The 11,095-nt window shown below is 57.2% G+C and overlaps 1 protein-coding gene across 2 annotated transcripts; it reads left to right on the top strand.

Annotated features, from left to right (window-relative positions):
- The first annotated feature begins 2,720 nt into the window (after positions 1-2,720).
- Positions 2,721-9,945, top strand: C2H1orf174 (chromosome 2 C1orf174 homolog). 2 transcript variants are annotated; one of them, XM_060088866.1, is made up of 4 exons: positions 2,721-2,845; positions 7,533-7,643; positions 8,396-8,884; positions 9,340-9,945. In XM_060088866.1, exons 1-4 carry the CDS (start codon positions 2,831-2,833, stop codon positions 9,451-9,453), a joined length of 729 nt encoding a protein of 242 aa, XP_059944849.1. In that variant the 5' UTR covers positions 2,721-2,830; the 3' UTR covers positions 9,454-9,945. The 2 variants fall into 2 exon arrangements, with proteins under 2 accessions (XP_059944849.1, XP_059944848.1); XM_060088865.1 differs by lacking the exon at positions 7,533-7,643 and having other exon boundaries at positions 2,734-2,845.
- Positions 9,946-11,095: the final 1,150 nt, after the last annotated feature.

Here is an 11,095-nt window from a genome sequence, read left to right as displayed (position 1 = left end):
CTCATGTGATTATTCCAGCAACGCCCATCCCCCTGTGGGGCTAGAGCACTAAAAAGGCAGGACTGGCATGAGCTCACCACCACTGGGACCCCAGGCCCAGCTCAGCACGGCCGTGACAGCTCAGCAGACACATGGAGTGAGCGAGTGAAGGGATGGCTTGCGGTGCTCCAGGAGAGAGGGGATAGGAGAGCCAGCTGGCTCCACGCCCTGGGGGAAGAGTACAGGATGCTAAAGAACAATTGACAGGCTGAATTTGGGGGTTTGGGGGGAACATCTGGTAATGCACCCACCCCTCAACCGGGACATGAAATTGAAGCTGCATTGAGATTTGTAGAATGAACTTGCCAGGCAAAATGGGTGGGGGAGTGGGGGGCAGGTTTTCCAGGTGGAGGGAATAGTGCATGCAGGGTAGGGGCTGAGAGGGGAGCGGGGAGCACAGCAGAGGGGGAGGGGAGGGGGTGGCAGGGCCAGATGAGTCCGGACGAGGGGCAGCGGTGGGCAACCTCACAGGGCTTTCTGAGCATTCATTCGACCATCATTCATTGAGTAGCCGCTGTGCCAGGCACTGTGCCGGGCTGTGCAGGTCGTATTAGGACTGTTGCTCTCCATCCTAGAAGCGGTGAGGAAGCGCTGAAGAGCGTTAGCAGTGGGGTGGGTCAGCACTGATCAACGATCACCCTGACTGCCAAGGGCAGCACTGGCAAGAGGGGAAGGCGGACCAGGGATGGTCGCTGATGGGACACGGGCAGTGAGCGTGCCCTGGCTGTCAAGGATGGCCCTGGGGGCCCAGCCTGAGCAGCTGGGAGGCTGGAAATACCCCTTATGTAAACTGGAGGCGGGGGAGCGGTGAGGGGGAAACAGAGCGTATCTGTGACAAGAGATCAAGCGCTCCTTTGGGACATTAAACTCGGGATGACACTGAGATGATCCGGCCACAGTAGGACGCGCTCAAGCAGTGCAGTGTGTATCTCAGTTGATATTAACCGTAAACCACCATGGAGCCCAAAACTGGCTTGTGGCGATCAGCCCCTCGTAAATGAGAACTGAGAACTCAGAGCTCTTCAGGAGTCCAAAATAAAATCACTAAACCCAGCTCATTATGAAACCGACTTCAATGAAAATGGGACAGGTTAGGTATTTAACACCCATATCACTTTGCTTTTTTCTTAACAGCTGAAAGTGATTATGTTAGTTTCCCCTTCAAAAGGATTTCCGGCCAGCCCACATTTGTCTTTTCCCTTAGGTGTGTACCATGGGGAACAACCCGGTGAAAAGCATGGGACTGGGAAGGAAGATGGACAGGATAGCCAGGTAGGTGAGCTTGCGCTGGTGTTTGCCTGTGCATGCACATGTATGCACGTGCACGTGTGTGTGCAATTGTGTGCAGTGCGTGTGTGCACGTGTCCGTGTGTACCCTAGGACTGCACATGTCTTCACGCACTGCCAAAAGCAAAACCCCGCGTGCAGCCCTAATTACCTAAGGACGCATGTCTAGAGAGGAGAGTCTGCATAGCGCTCTGGCGGGATCCTGAAGGACCCACATTTTTTATGCACTGAAAAGAGGCATCGACTGTATTTCCAGGCTGTATTTGCAGGCTTCGAGGGAGTCATTCCGTCAGAGCAGAGACCATGAAGCCTTTGGAAGAGACGGTGAATCACGCCTCTGCCAGGGAACCACGCGCGGAGGGACCCTCGAGCGGTACACATTTCAACCTTTATACTAATTTTAAAACGTAATTGACAAAACTGCCTGATTTAAATGTTCTCATCTGTTTAAAAAAAAAAAAGTAATAACAAAAGGAAACAGCACTGTCGTTTATTTGTGAAGAGCTCGTCGTCCCTGATGAGAAAGTGGGTGGTTCCGGGAGGAGGGCCACCGCGGGCACGGAGGCTGGTGTCCCCCGGCCCGAAGGGGTCCTGCGGCCCCGGCCCCGGAGCCCCGAGCACCGGGAGGGCTTTAGCCTCGTCCGTGGACCTCGGTCCCGTGGCGCCGACGCGTCCCGTGCCTGAGACGAGGTGCGGGCCAGCGCGGGGGATTCACCCGAGGGCGGCCGCCCCCGGGGCTCGCAGCGGGAGACGCCGCCGTCCCTTCCCACGCGGGCCGGTTTCGCCGTGCAGCCCCGGGCCCGGCCCACCCAGCACTGCATCGGTGGGCAGTGCGGCCAGGGCGGGGAACGGCCTCGCGCGACCACCTCCAGGGACTCCAGCATCGCTCCCGGGGCACAGAAGCCAAGGCCGGTGCCCGGGAAAATCGCCTGCCGGACAGGGGTGGAAGAGACCACCGCGCAAGCCCTCCCAGCCAGCCTCCACGCGCGTGGCCGGGGACTGCAACGGAGGCCCCTCACGAACATGGCCGCCGCCCCGCTTAAACGTGGCGGCCGCAGAGCCGTCAAGGGAGGGGCCCCTCATAAACATGGCCGCCGCCCCGCCTAAACATGGCGGCCGCAGAGCCTTCAAGGGAGGAGCCCCTCTTAAATATGGCCACCAACCCCCCCCCCCCCACCCCGCCTTAAACATGGCGGTCGCAGAGACACCAAGGGGGGCGACCCTCATAAATATGGCCTCCGCCCCGCTCAAACATGGCGGGCAGAGAGCCCGCAAGGGAGATTTTCCTCACAACACTGCCGTCCGACGCGCCAGCTACGTAAAACGCCGACTTTGTTGGGTCACATGCCTGGAGACGCCTGGCTGTGATTGGCCAGCATTCTGGTGACGTCAGACCCCGCGGCGCGAGCCGAGGGCGGCCGGGTCGCTTCTCTGCTGGAGAGCGTTAGGCCCGGCGCTGGGGCTTGGCGGCGGGGTTGGGGGCGGCAGCGCGCCGCTCACACTCATGAGGAGCCGGAAGGTGAGGGGCCGGAGGCCGGGCGGGAGCTGCGCCGGGCGCGGTGGGGGGTGCCGCCGCCAATTTTCTGGGAGCTGAGGGGGAGCCACGGGACGCCTCGGGCGGAGGTGGGGGATCTCTGCCTGGCTCTCGACCCCCGGAAGGGAGCTCCCAGGTCACGCCCTTGGAAGAGCACCCCCCCATACCACGACCCCGGGCTAGGGGAGCTCCGAGGCCACGCCCCTGGGAAGGGGGCTCCCAGATCAGGTCCTGGGATGGGGGGGGGCTCCCTCTCCGGAGCTGGTCTGGACTCCTGGTGCCCTGACGCTGCCCAGCCCGGGGTTCGCGTGCCTCTCTGCTGGTACTCCCATTACACGTATGTTGCCGCACTTCATAGTCTCCACCATGTCTCTGGGGCGCTCTTCATTCTTCTCTGTTCTTATTTCTCTCTGTTCTTCAGCTTGTGTAATGTAGCAATCTATCTTCAAGTTCACTTATTCTTTCTTCTGCCAGCTCATATCTACTCTTGAGCACACCCCCACCCCTGCCAGTGAATTTTTTACTTCAGCTATTGTAATTTTCAACTCCTGAATTCCCATTTGGTTCTTTTTTATCATTTCTATCTTTTTATTGATAATCTCTACTTGATGTGATGTCATCAAATCTTTCTTTGATCATGGTCTCTGTTAGTTCTTGAACACGTTTATAATGGCTACTTTGAAGTCCTTTTCTGATAAATCCAACATCTGATCACTCTCACAGGCAGTTTCTGTTGCCTGCTTTTACTCTAGTGTATGGGTCTGCTTTCCTGTTTGTTTGCATGTTTCATAATTTTTTGTTGAAAACTGAATATGTTAGATAATATATTGTAGCAGCTCTGGGTACTGGTCTCCCACCCCCACCCTGAGGCTTTTTACTGTTAATGTTCTTTTTATTTGTTTAGTGATGGGGTGGATTCTAGTAGAGTCTGTTTCCCTTCCCACAGCTGAAGCTGTGATGATGCTCCTCAGGGGCAGTGTTGGGTGTGCCCACAGTCACCTGGGTCTCACTGGTTTCAGGGGGGCTGTCATCCTCTTTCTCTGACCACACCCAGCTCTTTCTTTTTTTTTTTTTTTTTTTGGCTGCGTTGGGTCTTCGTTGCTGTGCGCCGGCTTTCTCTAGTTGCGGCGAGCAGGGGCTACTCTTCTTTGCGGTGCGCCGGCTTCTCATTGCGGTGGCTTCTCTTGTTGCGGAGCACGGGCTCTAGGTACATGGGCTTCAGTAGTTGTGGCTCGCGGGCTCAGTAGTTGTGGCTTGCGGGCTCTAGAGCGCAGGCTCAGTACCTGTGGCACACGGGCTTAGTTGCTCCGCGGCACGTGGGATATTCCCGGACTCGAACCCATGTCCCCTGCATTGGCAGGTAGATTCTTAACCACTGTGCCACCAGGGAAGTCCCCACACCCAGCTCGTAAACTCCGCTAGTTGCCAGCTGATCGCTCAGTCGTTTTCAGCGATGACCTGGAGCATAAATTTTCTACAAAGGAATCCAATCACATTCTGGCTTCTTTGAAGGAATAGTTTCTAAGATCAGTGTTTGATGTTTGTTCTGACCCCAGGAGGGATCCTCCTGCTGTGTTTTTCCCTGGCCATCTCCTGAAGACTATACGCCTACTGTTTATCTTGACTTTTCTCCCATCTGCCTTTCATCACAGCTTCCACTGTTCTTGAGGACCCCTTAGGCATGAACTTCTCCACACTCTGTTGTAAATGAAGTTGGAAGAGATTAAGAGCCCTTTGTTTCGATGCCTGCCTCTTCTCCAGGCAGAATCTGAGCCAGGGCTCCCCAGCTGGGGACAGGGACAGGCTTCTCTGTGTGACACCCCTGCTCTCAGAGCTGAGTGCTCAGGGGAGGGAAGGGGGTCAGCAGCCTGAGATCCCCTGGACCTGCCTCTCCTGGCCTTGGGACCCCTGCCTCACTAGGAGGGGCGAGGGGGATGGGGCCCCCGTCTCCTTAGTGCCCTGCCCAGGCAGGAACCTCTGTTCCATGAGGGGGGCCTCGGCAGAAGGGAGCCCCTCCTCTCAGCCGTGCTTGCTGGAGACTTAGCCTCACAGCAGGTGGGGTGAGGGCGGAATGAGCAATGCTGCCATCCTGCTCCCCTGGGAAGAAAGCCCTCTGCCTGGGAGCGGGGGTGGGGAGGGTGTCCTGTGTGCTGACCTTGGCCGCTTGGAGGTGGGACACCAGAATAACTGTTTCTTCCTTTTGCTCTTTGCTTATAGGACCATTTGCAAAGGTTTTCAACAGTTGTTTTTAATACCCTTCACCAGTTGCACTGGGGGAGGGTTAGTGGAGCACCTCTTGCTGTTCTGTTGATCTCTTCCAGCCCTTTGAGTCTTTTGATGGGGACGTTTTCATTTAGGGATTGTTTACGTGGAAGCAACCAGTTTGCCTAACTGAAGAGCAACGGTTCTCCAAGTTAGAAAAAAATGTAATTGATTCTTGACATTTTGGAGCAAGGGCCTTAGAGGTAGTTTTACCCACGATTAAACTAAAGCCACAACGCCACTGGAGTTGACTCTTGCAAGTCTAGTGAGGATGGCAGGTGGCCTGCTCAGGTGCCTGTAACCACAGCTCCTGGGCCTCAGCCAGACCCTCACCGCCTTTACCTCCGCAGAGGGGCCCGGAAAGCTGAGGGGTGACAAGCCCCCCCGAGGAGCTGTTGCACCCCGAGATTTTTTTTTTTTTTTTTTTTTTTTTTTTTTTTGCTGTATGCGGGCCTCTCACTGCTGTGGCCTCTCCCGTTGCGGAGCACAGGCTCCGGACACACAGGCTCCGCGGCCATGGCTCGCGGGCCCAGCCGCTCCGCGGCATGTGGGATCTTCCGGGATCGGGGCACGAACCCGTGTCCCCTGCATCGGCAGGCGGACTCTCAACCACTGCGCCACCAGGGAAGCCCACACCCCGAGATTTTAAGGACTAGAGTACAAAGCATCTAGAAGTGCCCTGCTGCTAGCAGAGGGCCTGCACGGCACACAGCCCCAGAGCCGGACGGCAGGTTCTCTGCTCAGTCCCTCCGCAAGCAGCCAAGGCTTTCCTGCGGGTGGTTCTGGTGACAGAGCAGGGGGAGGGGCTCTGAAGCCAGACATCACTTTGTGTGACCTTGGCAGGGTCCTCTCCCGAGTCGTCCCCATCCGCAGTGGGGTGCTGCTCCTTTTAAAGCCGCTCGGCACGAGCACAGTGCCTGTGTGTTGACACTCGAGGATGGTGGCCGCCGTCACGAGCGCCAGTCCCCCCCACCCCCGGGAGCCTGGCACGACCCGGCATCGAAACGTTTGGAGTCAGACTGTAACAGGAAGGAGAGGATAGTCAGCGGCTTTCTGGGGCTGAGAGTGTCTGTTCCCGACTATGGCGGCGCTGCAGCTCCAGGGAGACTGGGTGGTGCGGTGCCGTCCCCACAGGAGATACTCTGTAACCTCTTAGGCTCACGTCCTTGGGTACGACCGGCCGCACTGCTGCCTGGGCTCTTTGAGCAAAGCCCAGCCCCGGGGCGTCCACGTCAGCGGGTCCTGCCTGGCTCGGGGTGCCTTGTTCTCGCTGTGGAAGCTGCCTCCCCTTCCCTTTAAGTGCCCTCCGCAAGGTGTCACGTGCCTCGGTGCCTCAGTGACCCGCCCTCCTCCAGGGGCCTCTGGATGAGATGCTGCTGTAAAGATTTCTAAACTAGCCTGTGTGCTCCCTGATCTCTTTTCTCCACTTTCGGGCATGCTGCCCCCCATCCGGCCCCGTCCTCGTCCCCCAGGTCTCGGCCGCTGGGACAGCGCTGTCCAGCTTGCCCTCCGCTACGCCCTCCTCACTGTGCCCCACCTCTCTTACTTTCGAGCTCTCCCTTGCACTTTAATGTGTTATTTTCTAAGTGTCTGTGCTCCCCATTCTGGAACAGAGAGAGCAGTCAGTGGAGAGGCAGGTGAAATGCAAATGCAGCCCCAGTTTCCTGAATTGTCGCATCAGTGCTGAGCTTAGTTTTGACAGATGCACCAGGTTGTTGGCTGCCCGGAAGCTGAGGGAGGCACGGGCAGGAACTCCCTTCCCATCTCTGCTGCTTTTCTGAAAACCTAAAATTATTCCTAAATAAAATGATTGTAAGTTTCATTGTTTTAATTAATTCCTTTCTTGTCACTAGAAGACTTTCCTTTGCATTCCAAGTGAGTTGGCGGCGGGCGGTTTGTTAGTGTTGCAGCCTGTCCCACAGCAGCTAGAGCTCCTTTAAGCTGATGGGATTAGGCCTGGCTCCCCTGTGATTTCAAAGAGAGGGTTTGCGGGGTGGGGGCGCTTTTGCTTTTTCACCTTCTATCAAGAACCTTCTGAGCAAGGATACAGGCTGCTTATTCTAAACACCTGAAGTCAACTGAACATCTGTTCTCTCGCAAACGGAGGTTCTAAACACATGGGCGGTAGGGACAGAGTAGGCAAGCTTCCCGAATCACGGAAGTGGGGGACCAGCACCTTCCACCCAGCTTTGTGCAGATGCGCACATTCAGGCCACGGCGTCGGGAGTCCCTGGCGGTTCACTGTGAGGGCCTGGGTTCAACCCCTGGTTTGGGAACTAAGATCCCACAAGCCACATGGCACAGCCGAAAAAAAAAAGAGGCCATGGTGTCTGTCTTTCCATGGTTGATAAAAACATGGGGGTGGGAGGGCCGTCTTCGGGGTGTTTGACCAGCCTCTGGTCTGGCCCAGCTGGCAGGTGGAGTGCGGTCCTCGGCGCGCCTCCGAGCCCGGAGCTACTTGGCCACATCGGCCTCAGCCCAGGAAGCCCGCGTCGCCACGTCTGCCCGGACGGCATGTCAGGTGAGCCTCAGCCGCTCGGAGACAGGACTGGACTGAGTGTCCGCCTTTCCACGAAACATGTCACGTTAGAAAGCCTTGAGTGTGGCGAACAGACCAGAGGCAAGGTCACGGCGCTGTCACCATCAGAGGAGGCCCTGCCCTTGGTGCACATGCTCCCCATCCACCGAGAGCTCAGCGGCCTCTGCTGGGCAGCCTGAGCGACACTGGCACAGGCCATGCTGCTCACCCCGAAGGGCAGGTGGGGAGGCAGGGGACCCTGTGTCTGCAGCCAGGGGCACGCAGCCATGGTGGCCCGGTGGTCCCAGTTTCCGGAGCTGCTCCCTTGAGCCGCAGCCCGGCGGTCTGGCTAGACTTGGTTTCACAGCAGCAACTGGCCTGGTTTCCCTCCTGGGGTGCCGCTTGTTAGAGCTGCGCTGAGTCAAGTTCACGGCCCTGCTGAGCGCCTGCTCCTGCCGCGGAACAGAGTCCTGCCTCGCCAGAGCTCACGGCCCAGCAGAAACGAATGGAAGCTGGGTCTGGGGTCATCATTTTACATGTCAGGGCACCCCTCGGGGGACGGCGTCAGTCTGGAGTCCGCCCCTTTGGCGGCAGACGATGAAAGGACCCTGTCCTGTAAGTTGTGTCTCCAGCAGTGACGTCGTTTGCTGTGAGCAGGACTGCCCGCCCCTGGGGTTGAGGCTTGTTAATTATTTGCCATCTGCTTCGTAACCTTCAGCGTGTCTGGTCTTGCCTTGCATTTTCTCTCCTGACAGCCTTCCTCATCACACAAAGCCACCGACAGGCGAACGACCAAGAAGTTCAAGTACGACAAAGGTCATCTTGTGAAGTCAGAATTCCAGAAACCCGTCCCCCGGAGTGACAGCACTGCTGCGCCCACAGCGACCCCCGAGGCCCCGGGTCAACGCGAGCCTCTGGCATCGGCCGAGGACAGGGCCAGGCTTCCGGGAAAGGAAGCCAGCAGCTCCGCTCCTCAGGGGACCGCAGGACTCCCCCGGGGGCACTGCGGAGCCATGGGTGACGCCTGCCCGGTAGAGACTGAGGACAGGCCGCCCCCACCGAGACGCGGGGCCCCTGCGGGAGGAGAGTCGGACGGCGGCCGCCCCGAGAGGGACGGGGCGGCGGCGGACCTGGGGCAGAGCCACACGCCTCCACTGCAGATGGACGACAGCGTCCTCCTCGACGACGACAGCAACCAGCCGATGCCAGTGAGCCGCTTCTTCGGAAACGTCGAGCTCATGCAGGTAAGGCCTGTGGCCTCTCCCCTGGGCAGGCAGCCCCCAGCAGACTGCACGCCTGGTCACAGCCCCAGTTCACACGTGTGAGTGCCGCCCGATGCAGATCAAACACAGTAAGAGCTCTAACGCGGGAGGAGAGAACAAAACGGTTGCTGATGCGGGGCATCCCCCGCACGGAGCTGAGAACGGTTGCCATAGCGAGCGCAGGTGTGGGCGGGCTGGCCGACGTGAGTCTGGTCCCTGCTGCGGGGTGTGAAGTCGTGGCCGTGGTTTGTGGCTCTCGGCAGTTCCCCCGCACTTGCCGGGCTTGCTTTTGCTTTTAACCCAGAGTCTTTCCTCTCTCCCTCCATCACGCCGGTGGGGAGCACGCTCCCATGATTGGGGGGGGGGGACCAGAGCCTGGAGACGGGTGCTCGTGCTGGGCAACCCGTGCCTGAAGCAGGTGTTCTCTTCCTTCCAAGGACCTCCCGCCAGCATCGTCATCCTGCCCTTCGATGAGCAGACGCGAATTCAGGAAAATGCATTTCAGAGCCAAAGACGACGATGACGATGACGCCGACGGTGCAGAAACATAGAGGGTGAGACGCACACACTGACCCTCTGCACGTTCAGTACCGCTGACCGCTTCCCAGTTCAGCACATTAGACATTGACACCAAACCTGTCTCCAAGAGTCCACGCTTCTAATCAGAATTCAGAACTGACCCACAAAGGTCAGCTGCGCAGAACGCCATGTACCCGCGGGGAGACTGGCGCACATGACCTGAAAGACCTTTGCGTGCAAAGCTACTGTTTCCGCAGGGATGCATTTTCTCCCATCTGTACCCACGTGGTGGTGGTTCCAGCTAACTTCTCTCGTAAACGAGATATCTCTATAAAGGAAACTCTTAAGCTTAGCTTTGATAATGTGCACGTGCATTTTCCATAGTCAAAATTGGATCATTCTTGTGACTGATTCAATCCCAGTTCTTAAAGAACTCTCCTTTATTTCTGTATATGAAGCTCATGTGTACCTTGGACATGCAGCAAAATCCATATGGAAAAGAAATAAAATATATTTTGAAAATATTTTTAAAGAAGGCTTATGTCCCTAGAGCTGTATTCCTTTCTAAAATGCTGGACAGCCAACTGGAGAAAACAGATCCTGTCCTGTCTTAACACGTGCAAGGCTGGCTCAGCTTTGCACCCGTTGACCAGCGTTAAGAGCTGAGGGCGCAGGGCTGTGAGCTGGAAGGGACACGGCCCCCCTCTTGAGGCCGGGGGATTTCTGAGGTGCTAGGTGTTCGGCACGTTCCTCGCGCTGCGTGCTGTGGGGACCAACCATCCAGCGAAGCCACGCTCTCCTCCGTGGTGCAGCGTTACCTGGTGCAGCTGCCCTGCCGGAGCTACGCTGCCACTCCCCCTGTCTCAGGGAGCGCCTGGTGACACATTCTTGCCAGTGGGCGCCGGAGAGGAATGTGGGCCTGCTTGTCTGCTGCCCCTTCCTATCACCAGCTGCTGGCAGAGGACACCAAGGCCGGGGACTAGGAGAGCATCCAAGAGGGAGCCTGGTCCCCGGGTGGCAGGCACAGGAGGAGAGCTGCCTGCAGTTCCGGAGGGCTGTGCTGGGTTTTCACGAGTGAGCAGCGGTCCTACTGTTGCTGCGCTAGCAAACACTTATGGTTTAGTTACAACAGCCGTTAGACTTCCCTCCCCCTAAAATGTCCTGTGAACCACGGAAGTGTCTTACATAACATCATTTGGGGGCAAAATATAGTTGAAGTGCCCTATAAGGTTTCCCACTGTCCTTGATGGACCCAAAGTGCCGCCTGGAAGCACCTATCCCCACAGTCACTCTCTGCTTCAATGTGGTCGTTGTCCCATCAGCAGCTGTGACCTTCCCCTGCTCTGAATCATTGTGATTTATTGGTCAACAAACTACTTTAATAACATGACGATGTTGCTTCTAAGGCCTTTTGGCAGCATCCAGGGAGAGTAGTTTACAACCTGAGATTCTGCAGGAATGACTGTTAATCACGGCACTCAGATTAGTGGGGGTCAAGCTGCATCAGATTTCGGGGGATTCTGTCTTTCCCCTACACTGGCGCCCAGGAGAAGCATCAACCTGAATCACAGCCCACCTGCAGGACAGATGCGTCGGCATGTTCCCACCAAAATGCGAAATGTAAACCTCACTCCTGGATGCCTGAGCCCCGCTGGCTTGCGGTCCGCATGGAAC

The sequence above is a fragment of the Mesoplodon densirostris genome, chromosome 2 (assembly GCF_025265405.1).
Source record: "Mesoplodon densirostris isolate mMesDen1 chromosome 2, mMesDen1 primary haplotype, whole genome shotgun sequence".
NCBI classification, from domain to species: Eukaryota; Metazoa; Chordata; class Mammalia; order Artiodactyla; family Ziphiidae; genus Mesoplodon; species Mesoplodon densirostris.
The sequence above is the reverse complement of the archived record's forward strand: the minus strand, read 5'-3'. Positions and strand labels throughout refer to the sequence as shown.

Bases quoted from the DNA above. Each gene is read 5' to 3' on its own strand.
- C2H1orf174 (XM_060088866.1), top strand. The intron at 7,644-8,395 runs GTGAGCCTCAGC...CTCTCCTGACAG, and splicing joins CTGCCCGGACGGCATGTCAG to CCTTCCTCATCACACAAAGC. The intron at 8,885-9,339 runs GTAAGGCCTGTG...CTTCCTTCCAAG, and splicing joins GAAACGTCGAGCTCATGCAG to GACCTCCCGCCAGCATCGTC.